At 28.3% G+C, this 25,268-nt stretch overlaps 1 protein-coding gene across 3 annotated transcripts; it reads left to right on the top strand.

Moving 5' to 3' along the window:
* Positions 1–31: 31 nt before the first annotated feature.
* On the top strand, positions 32–24,205 carry LOC139096053 (somatostatin receptor type 2-like). 3 transcript variants are annotated; one of them, XM_070647674.1, is made up of 6 exons: positions 32–440; positions 6,293–6,781; positions 13,944–14,245; positions 14,311–14,520; positions 17,352–17,793; positions 19,300–24,205. In XM_070647674.1, exons 3-6 carry the CDS (start codon positions 13,989–13,991, stop codon positions 19,879–19,881), a joined length of 1,491 nt encoding a protein of 496 aa, XP_070503775.1. In that variant the 5' UTR covers positions 32–440; positions 6,293–6,781; positions 13,944–13,988; the 3' UTR covers positions 19,882–24,205. The 3 variants fall into 3 exon arrangements, with proteins under 3 accessions (XP_070503775.1, XP_070503776.1, XP_070503777.1); XM_070647675.1 differs by having other exon boundaries at positions 6,272–6,781; XM_070647676.1 differs by lacking the exon at positions 6,293–6,781.
* The last annotated feature ends 1,063 nt before the right edge of the window (positions 24,206–25,268 follow it).

The raw sequence follows: 25,268 nt of genomic DNA, 5'->3' as shown, positions 1-25,268 counted from the left end.
AGACTTTTTTAGTTTTCATTTGTGCGTTGTTCAAAGCGGACGAAAAATTCGGAAAGCTCTGAAAAATAGAAAATATTTTTTTTATTAAATCTGAGAAGGAAGAGAGAAAAATCTTAAAACCGGCATAGAAAGAGATTTATATCGCATCATATTGAAAAGAATTAAAGAGTTTTTATGCGAAAAAGACACTTAAAGGATTTTTCTTGTTCGTCGCAGTGAATGTATCTATAATCATCATTCATTTTTTTACTGTGTCGTATCTGTACTTTTAAAGAGACATTAAAAAATAATTTGAATAGTGGAAGTGATTATACGGTATCATTTTGTGCTTACCCTGTGTATAATTCCTATTTGCTGTCATTTGTGATATCAAAATAATCTTTAACGTACATACAATATGCTAGTTGCTGAGCAAATATTATCGTAGAAGGAAAAATCATGTAATGAACATTTTTAATCGCAATTTGTATTATTTTTTAAGTTACTTAGAGTTGCAATCAAGCTTTTTTCAATTGATTGGTTTTATTATGAGTAATGGCCTGTATTAGCGTTTTATAAATTACTACCTGGGAGACACAAATGAAAAAGACTTCGAAACGGAATTTTACAGGTTCTACGTAATCTCGTTTATTAACATTAAATTAAATCCGCTTAAATTTGGCAGTCATATGGACGTTGTTGACGCTAAATGGTGTTATTGAAGGAGCTTGACGAATCTAGAAGCTAAAACTTCCGTGACGAAGCTTTCTTTATTTATTGTCTCTGATTAGATGCAGCTAATGAATAAAATTGATTAAATTTTCTTCAAGGAAAAATTATGTTGTTAAAGGAAATTTGAAATTTTATTAAATAAAATAAAAAGCAAATTTAACGTGTAAATTTTTTTAAGGAAAATATTTTCAAAGTTTATGGCTTTTTAAGCTACAAACAAGAACCTTTTTATTGCCTATAAATGTAAAAATTGTGATTACGACAAAACGTACATTTTTAATTCAGAAACCGGATCCACTTTCCAATAAAAAACCATTGCGATGATAATTAAGATTCCATAAATTTTACGTTTGCGGCTATTTAGAATTTTTTTTGTGCATAAACAAATCTTAATTTTGTGTAATTTGACTTTTTCGTTTAAGGCAGGAATTTTAATTCAAAGACTTATTTTTATTAATATACAGAGGACATCCTGTTAATTTCATTTATCTCTACTATTTCATTCAGCTTAGAGTATTTTTTGTTTGAAGATCTACAGACACAAATTAAATTTCAGTTTAAGAAGAAATTTCAATTTAAGACTACGAAATCGAGCAAGAGATATTCCGAGAATTTTTTAAAAATGAAAAATGTTGGAAAAATGTGAAAGAGCTTTTTCAGTTCAGTATAGAACTTTAAAAAATTATTTTCAACCATTTAACGAAATTTCTAAAAGGAAAAATATTAATAAGTATATCTGAGAAGCATAAATCGATTAATCGAACAAATATCTTGCCTTTGTCTGGTGTGCATAAGATGTCGAATTTTGGATCAATTAGCCGACTTGTGCTATTCGGGATAAAGTCATTTTTGCATAGTTTCATCTACTTATATTTTTAAAGCTTCAATTATGGTGACAAATTAAATAAAATAAAATTGTATAAAAAAGTGAAAGAATTTTGAGTGAAAATTCAAGTAAAATATGGAAAGGCACTTGAGTGAATGAATGAGTGAAGTAGAAAAAGCATCATCTATTTTTGAAAGTTTGTCTTCTCTCCAATAGGATAAGAGGTAGTTGTCATGTCAATTTATTTTCACATGAATGAAAGTGACGATTTCTTGAAACAGTTGCTAAATTTGTGTCGTGGAATTTTTGTTGGATTTTTGACAATTTTAATTAACTTTAAGCTTACAAGTTTCAGAATTTCAAGAGGAAAACAATTGGAATTTTCTTATATTTAATGATATTCAGATTCGGATTATTTTTCTGAACTTGTTTTTATGTCTGTTTATTAAAACAGATTTTTCCCAAGGCATTATCAAAATCCACTCGCTTCATTAACTATATATTTATCTTAAAACTTTCTTTAACCGCATCAAGCAGATTTCCTTTATTGATAAAAAAAATTAAAGCATTTCTTGAAAAGTTCAGTCTATCTTACCTTAGTAATAAAAATAGATTTTTTACGTCAGTACTGTGTATCTATGTACTTCAAGATATAAGGAAAATTTCTTTAAACATTCTTTAAAGAGTTTGAAACCTTTTTCAATTTAAATTCTATGTTTCGCTTTTTCACGTGACGAATGTTGACATTTTCATTCCATTCTGCTTGAAAAAGTACAAATTTGTCTTTTAAAGATTTTTTGAATTAAAATTTTTGAATTTCAAGAATTTTGTTTCACGTGATTTAAATACAGCTAAGTTCACATTAAGACTTCAAGAAAATATTTGGTTGTAAAATCTGTCAAAATATTTAGAAATTTGAAAGTTTAAAATAGTTTGAGTTTGAGATTTGAATAATGTTTATTGATCATAGTTGAATACCTCTTTTCATAAAAAAAAGTTCAATCTGTTTTTGAACTAGGATGAATAAATATCTCATTTAATTACGTATATATCCGCGAGGAAGTTGTTTTGATTAAAATACATTCAACTTTTTTAATTTAATTCTCATAAAATGTATGCTGAAGAAATCAAAGGATTCTTAAAGAAAAAGTAAAAATTGTTCAGCATTGTTTTTACAGCACAGCTAAAGTTGATATTTCTCTTCAGGGTATTTCCATGAAAACTGTGGAGGTGTCAAGTGTACATAGAAATCTAAGCGAGAATTTATTGTGAACATGTGACAAGTACGTTGTGCTAAAGGTTTGAATTTGAAGATAGCTTTTGTTAACAGCTGAGAACCCTAGAATTGGACAAGAAGAATGACTTTTTAAATTCAATGAAGCAATTTCATTCAACTATGTGTTAATTTGGGTTTGAAAACTTTTATTCAATTCAAGGTCATACCTTGTCTAGTCTAGTCAAAATATTAAAGCTAATAAAACGAATGAGTTTATCACATAAATAATTCAAATCTAACGCAAAACATTTCAATGAAATGTTAATAATTGACATTCACTTGTACAATAGAACTCTTTTTGATTTGTTACGTGCTTTTATGAATCATCAATCATTCAGCATTGAATAATAGATCAATTCATAAAAAAGCCGGCAAAGTTCCAACAAATTGATCATTTTTTGATTACTTATCATTCTGTAAATCAATTAAAGAGGACTATTAAGGCCAGTCTTGTATAGAATTGATGAAGCTATACGACTTTATGTGCAGTGAATTAAGTCATCAGGGTGATTTAATTCTAGCCTGAAGTCGGATTTCATCGAACTTGGCCTAAGGTCAGAGTCATAGGCCTGTGGCAGGATATTCGGACATTTCTACGGCTTGAATCTAATTTGTAGACTCTGGATTTAAGTATAAGTATAATTTATAAAAAAAATTCCGACTTGTGCTATTCGGGATACTCTATAAAGAACTACAAAAAATTATGTTTAACACAAATCTTGATAAATTCTAATTCACAATTAAAACAAAGCCATTTGGCTTACTCAAGAGATATACTTTAATAAAAACATGTTCCAGTTTTCATTCTTAAAAAATCCATTTTCATTCCGTAATATCCCTTTATTCCGAAATCTGACGTTATCGTCAATTAACCAGTCACAAATCTCTCTTTACTTCTAAGTTATCTGCTGTTTGGCTTTTATCTCTTCTTCCTCCGGAAAAAAATCAGTTTACAGAGAGCAAAAAAAGTAAATTTTCCCACATCATAACTTTTCCTAAACTGGCACATCGGGAGATGGAATACACATGCAAAATAATATTTTGTATGACATTTAAACATTTCCCTTTAGATGAAAAACTTTCTCTACACGAGACAGTGTTGAATACTGCCAGATAGAAATGGAAAGCATATCTACATATGCTAATCAACCACCCGAGCCAAATTGAATGGAGGGTAGCTTTTTTTTGTTTTACTTTTTTAGTATGCAAATTTTATTAACAGAAAAATTCCGATAAAGTGATGTTGCTTCAATTTTTAAGGTTAAAGATTTCGAGCCAATAATCTTAAAATATCGAGCCTATTTTAAGGCTTAAATAATCAATAAATCCAATGAAACACTCCCGGTTATTTAACAAATATTCACTAGAAAATCCGCACATAATCATGCATGACCTCGCATTTTTTATAGACATAAAAATGAGAAAAGAAGCATCAAATTGGGTTTAGATATGGCTTATGGTTTATTTGGTTAACGTTGAATGTTAAATAAATAGATGATAAGAAGAGACTATTGGAATAAAAAAATCGTATGATTTTGCGTCAATGAGAAAGTCGATAAAAATATACAAATTAATTTTAGAGAAGAAAAACGTGTCTGTTGGAATCAAGCATATAATGTTGTAGTCTTTAATTCTGAATAACGGTATTCCGAGTGAGACTCGAACTCACGTCCTACGATTTTTGATCGCAAGCCACTATCACCGATTTAGGGAGGTTCTTTGATCATATGGCAAAGTGCCATATATAAATTATACATTTCTGTCTAACGCTGGAAGACTATTACAGGAATTCCATTCAACAGCGAAAAACTTATTTGGCGAAAAATTTGTTTAATTTAAGAAAAAAATGTTATCTTTTTTTTTGTTTAAATTTTTACTATTGTATAAATACTTACTATTCGTACTTGATATTGTAAAATTAGATTTTTCTGCAGATGGTCCCTGCAGGGCTTTCGTTGATATCGGTAAACTTTTTAAAAATTATGAACTTTTGGCCTAAAAGTCATAAAAAATTTCCTAGATTCCATTCACTTATCATTAAAATTGTTTAAGTTAAATCATGCTTAATCTAAAACATTGATGTTCTCCTAAGGAGAGTCTCCTTCTTATTTAAAAATAAAAAAACAAGAGTTACAAATTTTATAATTGCTCAGACAGGTGTAACAAATCCGCACTTTGTTTCATTATGGAATAAAAAGGAAAGGAATAAACATTAAGATGTAATCGATTAAGAAATCTTAATTAAACGTAACATTGAACAACGTAAGATAATTATCTCATTACAGTTAAATAAATTAGATACTTTATATATTATGTCTTCGTACCTTTATCTTTCTTTCGTGTCTTAAATATAATAGTTAATGCTCACGTACTTTACTCATATGGGAAATAAAATTTCTCAACTCAATTGCAAAAATTTTTTTTATTTGAATTTTTCATAAAAAATCTGAGTCAACTTCGAGTTTTGTCCAAAAGTATGTACGTGTTTTAAAATAAAAAGTCATTATTAATCAATAACTTGTGGAACTCTATGTACTTTATGTATTTATAGCTTCTCAACACCTGTTGAACTGAAAATATTATTTTTCTTTAATTGAATCTTCATTTGTTTTAGTTACAAAGTTTACTTGTTTACAAAGTAAAGGAAAAGAAAAATAAACAATGTTAAAGATTGTAAAACAAATAATGCTGTTTATTGTGTAAAGAAATAACGATAAAATTTATCGATATTTAATCAGCTTTTTAATAAATAACTAGAATAAACCCCCACCATACATGATGGTGGGAAGATATTAAATAAACGATTAATTTTAGAATCAATTAAGATCAATTAGACATGTGGTGCAACAGTTGATTTGATGTTACGGAATTGATGCACCACTGATACGGTGAAGATGCACTAGATATAAAAAAAAAGAAATTTGTCTATTTGTATACATAATATTTTCCACATTCAATATAAACTTCATTCTACAACCTTTCTGCTCGTAACTCAGCACTATTTATGTTACACAATATGTTATGTCTTTCTATTCAAATCAATATTCTGCAGATGAAATCAATAAATTGATAGAAAACTGATTATATCTATAAATCTGTGTTGGATAAAGAAATCCTTATTCACATTCATTATCATACGGACATGTTTGTGTTGTACAACCCACTATGTTGACAAAAGGTTGATTGCATTCTCTTTATTATTGTCATCAGGACTTAGTATGTCGAGCGTTATGACATTTTTTGCCTTTAATATTTCGTCTGTAAAGAATGAAATAATTTTTTAATTTTTGTAACGGTTTTTAAAAATTCAAACATTTAAAAATATTTCCAAATTTGACTTAAATTTCTAATGTCATTGAACTTTATTGAATTTTGAAATTTTCCCAAATGCGTTTATATCTTTATGTTTCGCAATTAATATACTTTTATAACCAGTTTAATTAAAAATGAAGCAGTAGAAATTTTTCCCATCATTGCAGGTTCACATAGTGCTTCACCATCTATCCAGTATTTTATTTGTTTGATGTCAACGAGTATGGCAGAAACAATTATGGAAAAAGTTTATAGAAAAATTCAAAGAAATGAAATGAAAAAATTGATGAGAGCTTTTTGAACTATAATTAAACTCAGCTGATTGAAGCCTCAGTTGTGCTCATCTATGTAACTTGCGAATCCATCAAAAAGGATTGATTATATAAAATTCTTGGAAAACATTGAAATGAAACAAATTGAACATCATGATGTACGAGCATAAATTAACGATTTGAAAATGAATTCAACATTTTAATTGTGCTCTAGGAAGTTGTTATAGCGTCATAAAAAGCTAGTGAAGTCATTAAAATATTTCATCGTTTTCCTTACTTATGCAAAAGAATCTACAAGGAAATTTTGAAAAAAAAAAAAAATCGTGAAGAAAGCTAGAAAATTAAAATTCAGCACACAATTTAAATATTTCAAAGATTACTCATGTAAGTATACAAACAGCATACACATTTGAATGGATTTGAATGTAAATTTTTAATTTTAATTTTCTTAATTTTAACAAAAAATTTCATTAGAATTCATTCTATTGAGTTGATTTTATTAAAATATGTCTCTGCTGTGAATTATTTCCGCTATTTCCACTGAAAAATTCTTACAAGCACCCACACTCAAGATCAAGTTTTTTACAAATTCTTAATTTCACGACAGTTATAAAAAAATTCTTTCGTACTCCCTCGGTTGGCATTAAAGAAAATAAAAATGTTGTCGCTTTCACACAAAAGAAACTCCTGAAGTGTCGCATCTCTTCCTCTAACATTAATAATCTTATTAATGGACTTATCATTATCCTCGTCATCATTGACAAACAAATTTTTACTTTCAAAGTAAAATGACAAAGCAAATATTAAATTTTAAGTACAATAGAAAAACATTTTCTTTTGTACAAGGCCTACTTTAATAATGAACTAAATTCGTTTCCAACGAATTTATGTATATTCAAATTTGAATACTTTTTTTGTTTGATGGTTTTTCCCTACGTGTTTGTAGTTAACAACTACACTTGCAGAGAAAATTTTATGATTTATATGAGGAAAATCAAAAATCAAATTGGTAACCAAACATATCTATTGAAAATGAAATTCATATCACTTCCTTTGTTTGTAAAGGTAATAATGTCAATAAGGAGGTGAGGTGGTTTGGATTTTTCCGAATTTTGTATTACCAGTGAGAATGAAACGGCAAATGAACGATGGAAAAGCATCACATTAATTACATACCTACATATATTCGCCTTTTATGATGTTATCAGAATATCCTAATGATTTCATTAAATTGTTTTCATTTAAAATTATTAGAGTACAATCCCGTCAATCATGAGTAGGATTGAAGAATAGCGAGGCCTATAAAAGCGGAACTTAAAAAACTTTCACTTTACCCACATCGCCTAACTTAAGCTTATTATCATTCATTTAAACATAATTTACACACTGTAAAACAGCACAAACGCAAATAATAATTTTCAAGTAATTATTCAAAAAGAAGACATTTGGGAAAGTATACACTTCTGTGTTTGCATCATAAAACAAGGCAACAAGTTCATAAGTGATTTAAATTTAATTTTTCAAACACTTTGTGTTTGTTGTTCATGTAGAATATCACAAGAATTTCTTTCAGCTCCTCTTTCCATCATTGAGCAAATAACGTGTAGCTGTAAAAAATTCATAAAAAAGCGAAAAAAATATTTTTCCTTCCTTTTTTGTTTAGATTTCAACAGAAATAAAATTTCGATGCCAAACAACTTCTCATCCCTCCTCCATGTGGCATCTAAATGGCTACGATACGAGATTCATATGTAGATGGCTTCCATTTTGCGATAGTAAAAGAAATTTAGCAGAGGTTTAAAATTCCGATCCATTAAAGTAATTTGTGTCTCTCGGGCGTACAATGCATAAAAAAAATAGTTTGTATCAACGCTAAAGGTGAAGGAAGAAAAGTTTTGCAATTTTCTTTTATGTATCACTGTATGCTGGTGATTAAGTCATGTGACACATTCACCTTTCTATGGTATAAGGCAGTGGTGAGCAAACTATTATTCTTTACGGCACACCTTGGTGAAAAGCCAAGACTTAAACCACACACGGCATACGGTTCATGTCATTTTTAAAAATTTGCACTAGTGTGTTGCGGCACAAAGGTTAACTACCACTGGTGTAAGAGAAAATAAAAAGAAGGATTAGGAACTAACAGCAAAACGTTAAAAACAGATTGAAAAATCCATGTTATTCTTTCTTTCTCTTTAGAGGAACTTTTTTTCTTTCAAGTTTTCTCATCCCAGTTATTAAAATCATTGAAAAGTTTTGCGTAGTTATACAACAAAATAACTTTTAAATAACAGAATATTACTTTTCAACACATTTTTCTAACACGAAATACGTTTTTATCACTTTGGCCGTTCGCTTGTTCGTCTGTCCGTTTTCTGTAGTGGATTTTGATTCCCTATGCGGAAAATATGCTTCCATTAGTTACGAGTTTTCACTTCTATACTAGTTTTCTGTTTGATTGACTTCTTAAAAATGCTTTTAGTTTAAAAGGGTTTTAGAAACTTTTAAAGACATCTAGACAAATTTACCATCTCACCCCATCTAAATACGCTTTTGCGGTGAGGGTCTTAAAATGTTACGTAATTTCCGGAAAAATCTTTAATATATTCAATAAAATGAGCATTTTTTAAACTTATTCCATAAATTTTGTATAAAGTCTTCAGACAAATCTCATCACTGTAATAAGCATTTTAAATGCAAAAGTTACAATCATCAACTTTTTTTCTCTTTGACTTAAATACTTCTCCACAATCACAAATCAAAGGAAAGTAAACTCAAAAGAAATTTAATATTTTGCAACATTTAAAGCTTGATGTTCATTAGCTAAATGAAAAGCTGATATACATTTTGTGCTGTGAAGAAAAAGTTCATAGCTCACTGCAGATTTAATGGATTTTTTCTTTGAAAGAAATATTACTTTTGAATAAGTAGAACGAAAATATTAAGGCTGAATAAATTAAACTAGGTAATTCTAAAAGACTTGTGCAAATTGAAATTCCAAAGAAGCTGTTTTGCAATGAAATTTGATAAATTAAAAAAGTGAATCAAGTTTATACACTCTGGAAAATTAAGGATTTTTTTGGAAAATCTTTTTGAAAATTCTTGTTTTTGTTTTTACTTAAAAATATTTTTCTCATCGCTGCTCAAATTTTAATTTTATTCTCAAAATTATTTCGAAAATATATAACATAATTTTCTCCGAATATTTTCAATTTTAATCACAATTCCTTCTAAGAATGCTTGCTTTTTAATAAACTGCCCGCTCCTCGTCATTTTCAAGTCAACAGTTCTTCATCTTTTTCCATAAAACTTCGAGATTTTCTGCTTGAAAATATCCCGATCGGCAAAAGTTTTTCATGGTAGCCAAAAGGCAACTGTGTCAAATATAGCAGTTAACATGAAAATTGTCGCTTGGACGCCATAGCAGCTTCTTGTTTGTCATGAATAACATGTGTCGATCGGTAATATTTTTGAAAAGAAAAGAAGAGAATAATTAGATAATCAGTGCTTGATGTGGGGACTTTCATACAATCTTGACATTTCTGTAGTAATAAACATCTTCATCACCTTCGATTACGAACACCAAAAAATTTCAAGCTTTCATCAAAATCCATTAAAAAAGTCATGGCAGATGACAAATTTTTATTACATTAAAAAGATTATTTATTCATCCTGATGAATTTTTTGGCAAGAGCTTTATCCATTAAAATGATTTTTTTTCTACTATTCAGTGAGTTCATAAATAAAATTTATATGAAATTTTTGAATGTAAACATATTGATCAACGTTCTCTAATTGAAAATCTGACTGAAATTTTACTACATTTATCAATTTGCACGTTACGCTTCTATGCACAAATATCTGTACAATATCTCTCATTCAACTCGTAAAAATGTTTACATTATGATAAAAATAACAGAAAAGTTATGCTTGGGATGAGAAAATTTCTTATTTTTTTGAACTTTTTTTTTCAATTTGATTGACATTTAATTAAATTAATGTTAATTTTTTGTGAATTTCTTTGGGATTATTACGTAGTGTTTGAGTTATTCTTAGTCTCGTTCAGTGGTTGGCAATCTGTGTGCCTCGAAACATTATTGTATCATCTAATTTTTTTTGAAAATGCCATGAACCTTATGTCGGTCTGTGGTTTTGATCAATGCTTAACGCCAAGGTATGCCGCGAATAAATAAAGGTTGTCCACAACTGGTCTAATTAACCAAGTGTTTGTTAATTTGACTTTTCAAAGGTTTACACTCGAATTTGTTGAACTTAAATATTAATGAAAAATAGCAGAAATGGATTATTTTTGTATGCCATATAACAAAGACATAGTAACTGAATAGGGACCTAGAGCATCATCAATTCCAGAGAATTGTAACCACGAGGAGCACTTGAAAGTAAAATTATACTTTATCAATATTTTTTATTAAAAAGACTTTTTTCCTTGTTTACAATTACGCTTATAAGCAAAAAATATATTGATTCTCCTTCGCGGTTTATTGCATATTTATGAGGATTTTTTCATCAAATTTTTTATATTACTGCTAACCTTGTGTACTTCCAAAAATATTTACTTTCATGATAAATTGAACAGTAAGACTTCTGTGAATATTTTCAATGAACAATGTTTTTTAATGAATGATACAGATGTCTTGCAGTGAAGCTAAAGATTAAAATGTTTTCGGGTATTTTGTGTAATTTCAAAGAATTTTATCTAAAAGAAAATTTATATTTATTTTTATATACCTATTCAGGTATTTCTTATATCATTTCCTGTATTTACATGAAAACTTTGAAAATGTAAGATCTGTTTTCAGATCATTCATATATCCCGAACAGACATGGAGATGAATTGAGTATTTTCATGAGCACGCTCGCTAAAGTGAATATGCTCATTGATTGTTGTTATTTAATAAAATAGAGAAAAATATATCTCGTATCAAATTTAAGTATATAAATTTTTACCTCACCATTTTATTAAAAAATTATTTTCTGATTTCTGCTTGTAAAAAATTTTTGTGTAAACATTCGAGGAACATATTAACACGCTTAATCATTATTTTTCATTAACTTTTTTTTTTTTAAAAAAAAAAAATCATTTTAATTTTATTCTCGAAAAAAGGCAGATGATTTTCAAGCCCAATAATACAATTTGTTCGACTCTCGACTTTGATTGAGATCTCGAAATCTAGACATCGCTGAGAGCTCAGGATGGTTTTAATAGCCTAGTTCTATATATTACGACAGGTTACCCAATACTAATCCAAACTTTTTATATACAATACATTTTCTGTCATTTAAATAAAAAGTTTAAAATGATTTTAAAGTGGATTTTCTTATAATTATCATAATCAATAATCAAGACTGGCTAATCACATTAATTTATTTAATTTTATAATAAGCATTATATACATTCATTGTAAGAAGTAATTATATTTACATTGAAAAATTCTTCTCATCAGTCTGAAGTGTTTGATGGCAATTAGCTTTTGCTATTTGATGTGCTCTTATGTTTGTTCAATATTAAGCATTCTAGATTACATTCAAGATTTTAAATTGATGTTTTTTTTTCTTAAAGCAATTCATCTCTAGGGAAATATGATACTTTCCCGAGAGGTGCACGGCGTAGAAAAGGTGAAAAAATAGCTCCGAGACCGCGTTCCTTTAGTTTCGGGCCGAATTCGACGAAAACCAATTCTAACGTCACGCCGGACAGATTTCAGGTTACATATTTGTGGTTCACAAAAACTGTACTATGAAAGTATAAAAAAAGGTCCAAATATTGAAAATATCGACATCATATCGAATTAAGCAATCCTATTCAAGAAAATAGAAGACGAAATCGAAACACACTCAAATTTTCCTATTGAAAATTACTTGAAATCATTAATATTTAATATTTTTCTAAATGACTATGTATAATTTATTATAAGTTGCAATAAACTTTTCTCACACACAATAAATGTCCAACCTTGGCAATTCTCACAAGTTGTAAATTTAAAAAAAGTCTTAATTTTGAAATACATGAAGTTATTGACTGCTATTAATAGACTTCCTCAAAAAATTCCAAAACATTTAAGTATTATTTCAGAAAACGCATCAATAAATCATGCAATAAATTAATTTTTAAGCATTTATAATATTCATTACTCTTTATGAAACTTAATTAATTTCGTCTTTCTGCATTTTCTCATAAAAAAAAATCCAGAAACTATTTCAGTTATGACTGAGAAGACAATATCCCCATAAAACAGTGGTGGACAACCTTTTATTTCTCACGGCACACCTTGTTGGGGAGCATCGATCGAAACCGCACATGTTGTATGGTTCATAGCAATTCCCGAATCTCCCGCTACACACAGGTTGCCCACCACTGATATAAATAGCTAATAAAAGAAAAAATATGCCCGTATAAAATAAAAATTTTCTTCAGTGCTTGAAATTTTTCATTAAAAAGAAAGATTTATGACAATGCTGTTGCTCCAGGCCATTATAAAGTATATAAATCTTCCGAATGAGTAAAATTCTGCTGCAAAAAAGATTCTTTTCTCGAGAAAATAATTTTTTTCTGTCTTTTTATTTACACAGATTTTCTTGTCTTGTTGAACTTTCTTCTTCAATTCAACGCAGCATGGTCCATGAGAATGTCCTTATTTTTTTTTGTTGCTGAAAATATTTGTGGAAGGTCAACATTTGTGTCTTTTGAGTTTTGATATTTACGGTTAATATATCAGGCTGAAAATGAGCTGGTTGCGGATTGGGATTAAATTTAATGTTTTGTGGGACATCCACATGGATTTTTAAATTATGTTTGTTGAGGATTTAGATTAATGTTTGTTTTGAGGAACAATTGGTATTATAATTTTGATTTAATACGCTCATGGAGGAAGTGGGATTTTTAATTTTAATATGGAGTCCTAATATTAATTCATAATATTAAATGGGACTGGTACTGGAAAATTGAAGTGACGTTGACCAAAAGTATCTTACAAATTCTAATAAAAATATTCCATTAAATTATATTCTTTAGGTATATAAAAATTTTAAAAATCCACTTCAAATGCTTAACAATTATCCGATCAATGCTCATGAAATTTGTTAATTAAAATAGCGTAACAAAAAGGTAGACTTAAAAAGGTTGAGTAAATGGTATGCAAAAAGGGTTAAGAGAGATCTTTATTTCCACTGAGAATTCCTTCCGATCCTTTTTCCAATTCTACTTTACATTCTGTCGGTGTCTCATGTCTTATATTTTACTTGACTTTCGGTTCCATTCTGTGTAGTCGTCCTTTTTTCCATTCGTTTGTAGCATTTTTGCTAATTTTGATGCGTATGGACTTAATTTGCTTTTTTTTTGTAAGAATAATTTTTTCACTTTTAGTCTTTTTCATGGCAAATTGATAAAAAGGTTCTTCAAATTTCATTAAAATAAATTCGTTTTTGTCTTGACTTTTGTAATAATTTTTGTGACAGTTTTGTGAGAATATTAAGGAACTTGAACTTTTTAATAATTTTTATCCATTTGCGTTTTTTTTAATTTCAGAATACTTTTAAAAAGTCACAATAATATTTTTTAAAAATCATCAAAATGAATTCATTTGACGATACAGCAACGAATGCGTTTATCAATGATAATTTAGCATCATATGACTTTATGATACCATCTGACCTTCCAACACTAAATTCATCGCAATTTTATCAAAATCTCAATTTATCAGATAGAGAATTTACATGTCCATCGATTGTACCAAATAGCTTTGGACGATATGTATCGATGATTTTATTCACGGTTGTCTGCATTATTGGACTCTTTGGAAATAGTTTAGTGATTTATGTGGTGTTGCGGTAAGTACAGCAATTTGTACGAAAATATCAAAATCTAACACGAAAAAATAAATTCTCAAATGCAGATTCAGCAAAATGAAAACAGTCACAAACTTGTACATTCTCAATTTGGCTTTTGCCGATGAGTTTTATTTGATTGGAGTACCAACTCTTATATACACAATGCATCTAGGTGAATGGATTTTTGGCGTCCAATTGTGCAAATTGTACATGATATCAACTAGCATAACACAATTTACGTCATCAATTTTTCTTGTCATCATGTCAGCCGACAGGTATGAGTTTGTAATTTTAGTTTGGAATAATTTGTTATGTTTGCAATATGACCTTAAGGAGGATGATCATGTTATTTACCAAATATGTTAAATTCGATTTTTTTTTGGATGTAACATGTTATTGTACTGGACAATAGCTACATATTTAGTGGTGTTCGTCTATTCTAGAAAATTAATTTTTGATGAATTTCCTTAATTAGTTTTGCTTAGGTTATTTTTGATACTCACCCATTTTCTCCTCTATTACAAAATAAACTAGAGCTGTCCAAACTGTAAAACAAGTGTCACTGCACTAAACAACACTGCGGGAAGCAAACGGCTCAAAACTTCTTTCAACTTAAGATTAATTTCCGAAATATTTAATAAATAGCCATAGATAACAAAGGCTAGTGACCTACATGAATAAGATTCATCAATAAAATCCAGAAATTTCAATTTATTTCCTCTATCTTCAATCTTTTCCTTGTTCGTTACAAATGTCTCGACAGAAATGGATCACCATTCATCAATTCATCTCGTTCTGACCTAGATTTTATTGAGTTTCCTTCTGTAACTTATTTTACAAAAAAAAAATCATACAAATGTTTAGATAAGATGAAGAAAAAACAATTAATTTATGTTCTGGCGAGGGAAAATCAATAAGTTGAAGAGTTGTGGTACTGATAGTTTATGCTGTTGAAAATATTTTCGGAATTTCCAGTTTAAATATTTAATAAATAATCTAATGGGTTTTATGGTTTGATTTAACTTTTGAGTTTTAATCATTTTTATTAAAATTAATTTTTTTTACCTTTTATTATCTTTTAATTAGTATTGGGCATGGCCGTTTAGAAATTCACACTCAGTAATTTGAAGTTAAAGGCATTTTTCTCCTTAGTTGGACTTTTTAGGATCACTTTTGATAGTTATAATTGTAGAAATTCATAAAACCAACAATTTGGCATATAATTTGCTATGATTAGTGCTTTAATTAATGTAAAAATTCAAAAAATATCTCAATTACTGAGTGTGAATTTTTGTTCCATTTTTTAAAATTTTTCAGAAAAATTAATAAAAATCGCTAAATGTATGTGTTTATTATGATATAAATTGTGGGAGCATAAAGATTTTATGTTCCTTTTCAAGATTAGATTACTCTACGGAAGCAAATCATGCTTTAAATTAGTTTAATTAACATAATTAGTAATCTGTTTTTGAAAAAAAATATTTTTTTCCGTTGAAATTTTGAAAAAAAATGGAACGTTATTTGCGGCTAAGCCCTATTTATAATTGTAGTTCTTACCCGTATAATCGGTTAATTGATCTAAAATCCAGAAACTGAACTGAACCTGAAATTAACAAATTTCCAGTAATTTTTAAACAATTTGACACAAAAATCTAAATTATGATAAGTCGTTATGAATAGCTTTGATTGTGTCATTAGCGATTTTTAATTATATTTTTGAACAATATTTAGGGGATTATCTGTGTCTGTCAATGTTTGTTATAAAGGTTTAAAAAAAGGGAAATTAAAATATAATTAGACTAGGGAATGTTCACTTATATTGTATAAAAATCGACCCCCACCCCTCCACAACAAATTTTTTTTCATTGTTTGATGAGTAACAAAATCTTGACTTTGACCCCTTACTCCAACAGTATTACGGTCCCTATGTTATTCGCTTATTACGTTCAGGGGGTGGAAAGGGGAGGTGAGAGGAAGTTAATTAAATTTTATTTAAACAATCAAAATTGCGAGAAATCCATTATTCATTGGTGAAAAAAGTTCGATGCTCTATAACGAAATACATGAAAGGTCTAATTAAATGTGATGAAAATATAGGTCAATGAGTAATTAATTTGTTAGGAAAAAATGAAAATATGAGATAATACATTATTTTCAAGGCTGAGAAGGCCGTAACGAAGCATTTTCCTTCATTTGTGTCACTCGGGTCTTTAAATTTCAATTAATTTTTTTATATCTTTTCGAAACTGTCTAATTCACATAAACATGTTAAACTTTCTAACCTAAAGGAAATTACCTTTGGCAATGATCCAAAACTGATAAACGCAAAATGATTCTTACACGAAAATTTACGTAAAAATTTTTCTTTGATTTTCTATCTGAGCAGAACACATTTTTTTGGGTTAATACCTTTTTGTTGCGTCTTCTGAAAATGCCTCCAATTTATTCAAGGATATGCCTTAAATTCAAATTTTATTTTCATCTTTTTTTCATTCTACCCAATTTCCTACATGCCTCAATTCACATGATTCTATTGAATGATTTATATTGGATGTTTATATGTGTGCACAACAATGAGCTGAAAGCATCATGACTTTCGAGATTTATTTGCAATAAAAGAAGAAGGAAAAGTGTAAAAAAGAAGAGAGCAAACTTTCCAAATGTTGTTTATTGAGGGATACAAATGAAGAATATTTTTTCACATTAAAATTGAGCGCGATTAGATTTTAAATTTATTGACATTAAGCTGATGATAAATTGTATTTAGATATCTTATTTACAAATTATTTACGAATGGAAATTGCTATTTGCGATACTTATAATCCGATTAGTATAATTTTTTATGCAAATTTATGTTGAATATTGATGATTTAGAGCTCCTTACCAAGTTCAGATACTTAAAATCATGATCACTAGAGGCGTATTTAGGCAACCCAGCTACAATCCCTTTTTGGATGAAATTCTTTAATTTGCATCAACATACAAAATTTAATCAAGCATGATATCCGACCTTTAATCCCCAAAAGCAGTACACAAAAATCAATTTGTATAACTCACTTATCACATCAAATTTCATTAAATCAAATTCCAATTAATTCATCTACAGATTTATTGCTGTTTGTCATCCAATCAGTAGTCCACGTTTTCGTACACCACTTGTATCAAAAATAGTATCAATGTTCGCATGGTGTTTATCAGTAGTCCTCATGCTTCCAATTATCTTATATTCAACGACAGTAACACGACCGGATGGTAAGAAATCCTGCAATATTATGTGGCCGTCAAGTAAAAGTAGCACAAATAATTCAACGTTGGATGAGGAAGGGCTTATGGAAGCGGATGGATCAACTTTCACCCTTTATACATTCACATTAGGTTTCGCTATTCCTTTATGTCTCATTTTGATATTTTATTTTTTTGTACTACGAAAACTTCGTACGGTTGGACCAAAGACAAAATCAAAAGAGAAGAAGAGATCTCATCGTAAAGTAACTAAGCTTGTTCTTACTGTGATTGCTGTCTACGTTCTCTGTTGGACACCATACTGGGTAAGATGATATGAATATACATACTATGTTTTGTGATGGAAATAAGGGGAAAAATGCTTTGTCTTTTATTAACTGATGTAACCAAAATTGAGCATGCTCAATTGTATTGGTTGAGTGTACTCATGAGCATACTCGATAAATATGCTCGTTGTCTGTTAGGGATTGTTACATGAATACAAAGGCGTATTCAAAGAAAGGTGAATGTTGGGGATCAAACATCTCTCCACCTTGGCTACGCCATTGCATAAGTAGACTGAAATATGAACTAGCGTACGAGTATACTCATCGTTTGTGAAAAAATACGATAAACAACTAGAAGAATATATTATTGCAATAAAATATGACTGTATTATGATTCATTGGAATGTTGCGTCATTATTGAGAACTCTTATGTATTTATTATCATCGCATGAGAGACTTCCAAACAAAGAAATGTTTCAAATGTCGAAAGCAGACTTGTGTGGTGTGTCATTTAAGGATATTACAAATATTATCAAATTCTTTCGAAAGTAGATTATGTTGAATAGAAGAGTAAAAGGTGAATTGAGGGCAATAAATTGTATTAGGATGTGGAAAAGTTTGCACTTTTTAAGTTACTTTAGAAAGTTTTATGAGAGATTAAATGTTTGTTATATGTTTTGTAAATGGGTTCTATTTTTGGAAAATCTTAAGTGATTTGAAATTTTTTCAATAGAGTTTGATAGTAAAGTGTTAGGAAACGGAAATTGCCTAAAGGGAGGGCGGTGCTTAGATCGTAATGACAGAAATAATAATAAATGCTCATAATTATATTGAATTTCTGGACAACACTCTGATGAAAATGTACTTTTAGCTTTTAAATTCAAACAGATAATTATTAATGTAATTACACAGTCAATTATTCATTAAATTAAATTGACAAGTCTGTACATCATGAAAATCAAGGCTTTGACGTTTCATCCGAATGAAGGATTTCTGCATATCTTTACAAAATTTTCGGATTCAGGAGAGTTTGGGTCATATAATCCTTCTTTTTGAAAAAAAAAAATCTAGATGAAGAAAATTTTAGCAGTTTCAATGCCTTGAAAAAAATGCACAAAATTGGTATTTCCATACTCATTCTCCTATTTTTTGTTTTTGACATGAAATCATTATCAATTTAATTACATTTTCACACGCATAATTATCCAGATGTTTGCACAAGTGTGTGGGAAAATGTTTACAGTTAGAGAGATAAAAATAATTTTAGAGGTTGATAAAATTTTATTAAACTGATAACGATTCATTCGCTTCAAGGCTATGAATAAATTAATTAGCAAATGCGGAAATAAATATTTTTGCTTACAAGCTAATATTTTTTGCAAATTGTTTCTGTGAAATTCTGATGAATTGAATACAATGTATTGATATTGGTTTGGCAAGGGATAGAGAACTGAAGGTTGTTGGGGAAAAATTAATAAATTGCCAATAAATAAATAAGGAAAACCTTTTAAATCTTTTTAATATTCTACTTTCATTTTTTAACAGGTTAGCCAAATGGCCCTTATAAACTCATCACCGGAAAATTGTCAGTCAAGATTGGAAATAACAATTTTCATCCTAGTTGGTTGTCTCGGCTACTCAAATTCAGCAATGAATCCGATTCTTTATGCCTTTTTGTCAGATAATTTTAAGAAGTCTTTCATGAAAGCATTTACATGTGCACATACGAATGAGGTTAATGCACAGCTACAACAGGAAAATAGTTTCTTCCCACGTTTTGGACGTGGCCGAAATTCTGAATGCCTTTCATCGAAACCATCCGCAAATCTCATTGTAAATGTAAATTCAAATGTAAATCCATCAAAATTTGTGCAATCAGCAAGATTTGGAAATACAGTAGAATCGATATTAGATGCAACTGAAAATGGACACACAACGAATAACGGACATCAGTTAAATAATGTAAATAATAATAATAATAATAATCACTGTACTGTTATATCACCTTGTGATGAGGAAAGTGATGATGAAGAGCAAGAATTACATCAAAATCCAGAAGATGCAATTTGCATTATTAATCCTGTAAATGGAACAAGTAAACCGCCTGTATTGCATACAGATCTTTAAAGTTATTCAAAAATTTAAATAGGTAGTAAAGATATTTATTAAATTAAAGACGGCAGAAATATTGTTATGTAAAATTGATATCAGATAGTTTAAAGCGTAATTGAATTTATTGATAAGAGATGAGGTTGGACCTAATTTTGATTATTTTATATATTTTGGAAACAGATAAATTGAGGTATAGTAAAATTGATCGAAATACCTGGAAGGAACTCTGTGTAGAAATTTTTGAAAAACTGGTCCCTGACCAACTTGATGGAGTCAGAGTCTTATTTTCCTGGAACCAGATTTTCGGCCATGACTATGCCATAAAAAATTTATTATAGAATACTCGTAAATTTGCATATTATGATTACAATCTGTTGTTTAGCATTAAATATCTCACCTAAAAATGTCAGTTGATGAAAATTATAGCTTTTAATACTGTTGCAAATTTTGAAAGTATCGCTGAATTGTAAAAGTAATATTGCGGAAATGTTTTGATGAATCAAATGCTGGTGATAGGATTATTTTCTATAAAATGGGAACAAAATCATTTACTTCAATTGAGGACAAACTTTCTCAAATTTTACAAAATTTAAGAATTTAAATTCAGGAGGGATTTTGCAGGTCAATCCACTACGAAAAGAAAATTCAGAAAATTTCTGGCTACGCACCTGACCATTGAAAGATATCAATTTTTATGAAAAAAACATATAAAAAAAGATTTTTCAATGATCATTAAAGAAAAAAAAATCTCATGTGCGATAATTGAAATGAAGTTTAATGTTGCCAAGCTATTCTTTTGCACATATTTTACGTACCATTAAACATTACTCACTCGATGATGTTAAAAATCCATTAATTCTTTTCCATCTAAAATTTAATATTCCAATAATTTCCAAAAGAGTTCATTTTGTACTTAAAACTTTCTATAATTCTTGATATTTTTATATTATTATCGACATTACATCGAGTGTTGAACAAATAATAAATAATAATCGAACGCTATTAATGTGAAACGGAAGGGAAATTTCTTCATGTTTAGGACTTGAAATAAAGTTAATGGCTATATTTTCCCGAAGGCATTAGCTTAGATTATGAGATTTTAAAATCGAATTTTTTAAAGAGTTCGAATTTGGACTTATTCTGAAATAAAAATTTAAGTTACCACGGCCTTAAAATCAATAGCTAATTTATTAAATTTTTAATGTTAAACTTAATTTCTTTAATCTAAGTACAAATATTACTAAAAATTCAATAAGATCAATCAAATCGAAATGAGAGAAATAATTCTTGTTCATGAAACTTTGTTCATCAAAATTGAACTCTTATGAACTGTGAAAGAGATAGAAATTTTTGTGAAAATGGACCTGACCTTTCCTATCCTTTCTCATTTTATTTTCAATTTCTCATTTCTTCTTCTCAGTTTTTCTTTATTTATTATTCTATCTCATTTCTAACGAATTTTCCTCTCCTTTACGTCTGTCCGCCAATCTGTCTGTCTACCGTCGACCAACTCTATGTTAGGTGACTGTCAAAACACCAAATTGTGTGGCGATCTTTTTTGAAAATTTCCACGCGTCTAACATACGTAGTTTTTAATTTAAAATGAGGACCTAAAATTCTTTCTGGTCATGGGCTCCCATCTAAAAAAAATGCGCTTTCGTAAGTTACCACGTTTTTACTATTTTTGTATTAGCTTTAACTTAGTCAGTCAGAATAGTTTATCATAGACACGAAGAAAAGTTTTTCTATCTTTTAATGCTTTAGATTGATTGAACATGAGAATGAAAAGACAATGAACATTCTTAGAAATGAATATTCATTCTTTCTCTTTTTCATTCATACTTTTTTACTGATGAAAACATTTTTGATTGAAAAGCACACAATGTATAGAGCTGAGAAATTCTCTGTCTTTAAAAGCTCATAAATTCATCGAGTGAGAGTTTGATAAACAGCTTGTAAGATGGCTCAAGATGAATGGCCTACTTCATTTCAATTTGAGATCATTTCTATCAACTATAATGACACGAGATTATGTCTCTTGGGAATTTATAATTAATGAATGGAATGAAAATGGAAAGAAAATCAACTAGGAAAAACTTTTCAGTTTTATCAAATTATTCTCCGTAGTATTAACTCATGGTAATTGATTATGAAGCCTATTCTATTTTATATCATAAAGTTTTGTTAAGATAAGTTTAATTGATGAGAATTTCATCCTAATGTCTACTAAAGTTCCCATTTATTGCACCAACCTGAGCGACACAAATGAAGAAAGCTCTGACAGGGAGCTTTAAAGGCTCCGTTAAACATTTTTTTCCCTTTAAAAGCTCCGCTTAGTCTTTTTTTGGCAACCAATTTTTGGCGAAGTTTTCTTAATTTTTGTCACTCGGGCAAGATTGTTTATCTAAGAGACACAACAATTTTATTTATGTAAGTTTTTAATTAATTGAAATTTCTAGATTAAAAGTGTTTGGAATTTTAAATTATCTCCTTAATTAATAATTCATGTATTAATTATTAACAATGATCAAGCTAATAAATAGTATGGAAAGTGGAAGCTTTGAGTTTTTTGATTAAGCAGGAAATAACTGTGGAATGTTTTTTAAGTGAAATGAACAAAGAAGTAGAATTTTTGATGAAAAATGGGAAATTTTGAAAAGAAAATAATGAAAATTAATGTTGATGTAATCGTAATTATATCAATAAATTATATCAATAAAAATATTTTCCATACTGCACCTTTTAAAACTTTTCCTTTTTGTATTTATTTTTGTACCTAAAAACCTTTGGAAATCAAACAAAAAGAAAGAAAGTGTGGACTAAACGGGTAGTTTTATACTTAAATAAAATTATTTTATATAATTAAAAATATATTTACTATTATTGTCAAAAAATATTATACAAATAAAAATTGTTTAAATTTTAATTAACAACAGATAAAAAAGAAATCGAATTTTACTGCAATACATCTAGAAATTTTTGTATGAAAACCATGATTTATGGCTAGATTACAGGTATTTAAAATTGATGCGAAGTTCTTGTAAACTGGTTATTTAGGTATTAAGAAAATTGCCTATAACTCAAAATATCAAAATATGAAATTCTGTTTCTATTTTGTTTTATAATTTATAAGTAAATATTCAAAATAATCAAATAAAATTTGAAATTTGAACTTTTTTTTTTTAAATTTTGAGAATTAAGTTCTTACTATATCTGTATACTTTTAATCAAAAAGAATAAATATTAAATTTATCTCAACTTGTTTTAAATTCAGACCTCAAAGTCGACTCGAATTTAGCATCGAAAAGTCGGCTTAAGTCGTATCGATTCCATATCCGAGTCGATTTCGAGCTATATTTAAATTTGACTAAATGGTTTTCTTTTGCAAAACAAAAATCCAAATAAAGAAACGTTTTTAAATTGAAAAAAAAAGAAAATACTGAAAGCAAGAAACTGCATCCTAAAAGTTAAGTTTATAAAAGATTTCGTGTATATTATCTATCTTTAAAAAAATGAAAATTTAATTAATGTTTCTGAGATAAGAAAAATTAATAAAAGAAAATACAAAAATTTGCGAATGAATTTTGTGATCATGTTGTAGAATATTTCCAATCGAAAAATTATGAAGAAAAAGAAAAATTAAGATTAAAATCGATGAGAGATGGAAAATTGCTTAATTTTAATTATGTTATTTTTCAGAATTTGTTATTTTTGACTTTTTCAAAAATTTCATTTTTTTCTCGAAAATCTTCAAGTAAATTTTTATACGCTAAATTTAACAATTAATTAAATTATTTCAAATTTTTCATTAATGGATTAACGAAATATTAAAGAATAAGAAGACAAAAAAATTAGAAAAGATTTTGAAAATACTTTTTAAATTTGTTTGCCACCGCAAATTTTCTTGTGACCGGTGGAGTATAAAAGGTTCAAACTTCATTAAATAGTTAATCAGAAGATAAATTGAATGACAATTAGGAAATTACATTTCATGGTTTTGAATATTTTAATTTAAAAATTCATCTAGTTCACAAACCGAATGACCAACTTTTGAACTAAAACTATTCTTCTATGTTTCACCAATTTTTATTTATTTCCTTTAAGCAATTGTCCTTCTACGAAAACCAAAAAACCTGTCAAGAATGGAATTTAAGAGTATCTTTATAACAATATATTTCTAGGTATAAATAAATGTAAATTAAAACTAAATCAAATTTGAGATGAAATTTTTTTAAAATCCCAAAATAAAACTTTTTTGAAGAGATCCACTTTAGTTTTTTATGAAAGATGAGACAAATGTTAAAAAAAAAGTTTTCTAATTAGAATTGAGAAAACAAAATCTTAGCAGAAAATAAAAACGAAACAAATTTTTAGATGTAAAAAGCTTCTGTTTTTGACTATTGTTTAATATTTTATTTCAGATAAAGTTTTTAACAAGTTTTTAATGGGAAAATTAGAAAATTAGAAAAGAACACTCTTGCCAACAAACCAAGACCATAATAGTATAATATTAGTAACTTGTTTATTGCAACCATGTTCTTATGTGGGGAGCGTAGGTTACAATGGTACATTTTAGGTACTTAAACAATTAGTGCTAAATTCAATACTTCAGATTCAGAATTTATTTTAAAAACAGAAAAACAGGCAAAAAACTTTTCTTCTTTAAGATAGCATTTACAGCCAATTCCATTGCCTGTCTTATGATATAATAATGCTAAATATGATAAATGGACATGAAACATCCTTGCCTTACACGCTATTAATCATATGTACATTTATTCAACTTGACAATACATTTATTTGGAAAAGAAGATTACTAAGGAGAAACAAAAACATAAAAGTGATATAAAAGGGACTAAAAAAGTAGGACATATTCTTAACAATCATTTTAGTAATCTGATGAAATGGAAAATTGTGAATTTGATTTAAATGAAAACTTTATAAAATTTTATTAAAGCTGAATGATATTCTTCATGAACAATTAATGAAAAAACATTAAAATCAAATGAAAATTTTTACTTTGAATTTTTCATTAGTTGTACAGTATTCATCACTTCTTTAAAGGTATGTAAATTGGAATTTCAATAAAAATATTTTATTTTTAATATGATAAAATGTTTACACTTTGAGACTTTTGAATCTTCTTTCAGCATTTTCAGCGTAGTGATTTTAAGAACAAAGGAAATTTTGATTTTTTTTTACAAAAATAAAAAAATTCGATTCAAGGACTTTTTTGCCCGAGCGACACAAATGAAGAAGGCTCCGTTACGGAAATTTACAGGCTTCGACGAATCTCTTTTATTTTTCTCTTTTATTTTTTTTAACACCAAATGGAAATCTCCAAAATCTGCCAGCCATGTGGATGCTATTTAGTCCAACCTCTTGAGTTCCATGATGGAACC

Source organism: Chironomus tepperi, unplaced genomic scaffold, assembly GCF_022539635.2.
Source record: "Chironomus tepperi strain 1889 unplaced genomic scaffold, CSIRO-AGI_Ctep_v1 contig_376, whole genome shotgun sequence".
Lineage (NCBI taxonomy): Eukaryota > Metazoa > Arthropoda > Insecta > Diptera > Chironomidae > Chironomus > Chironomus tepperi.
Note: the sequence above shows the minus strand (reverse complement) of the source record. Positions and strands in the feature narration are given on the sequence as shown.

Coding starts and splice junctions, on each gene's coding strand:
- LOC139096053 (XM_070647676.1), top strand. CDS start 13,989: ATGAATTCATTTGACGATACAGCAACGAATGCGTTTATCAATGATAAT. Junction 14,246..14,310: donor GTGATTTATGTGGTGTTGCG/GTAAGTACAGCA, acceptor TCTCAAATGCAG/ATTCAGCAAAATGAAAACAG. Junction 14,521..17,351: donor GTCATCATGTCAGCCGACAG/GTATGAGTTTGT, acceptor ATTCATCTACAG/ATTTATTGCTGTTTGTCATC.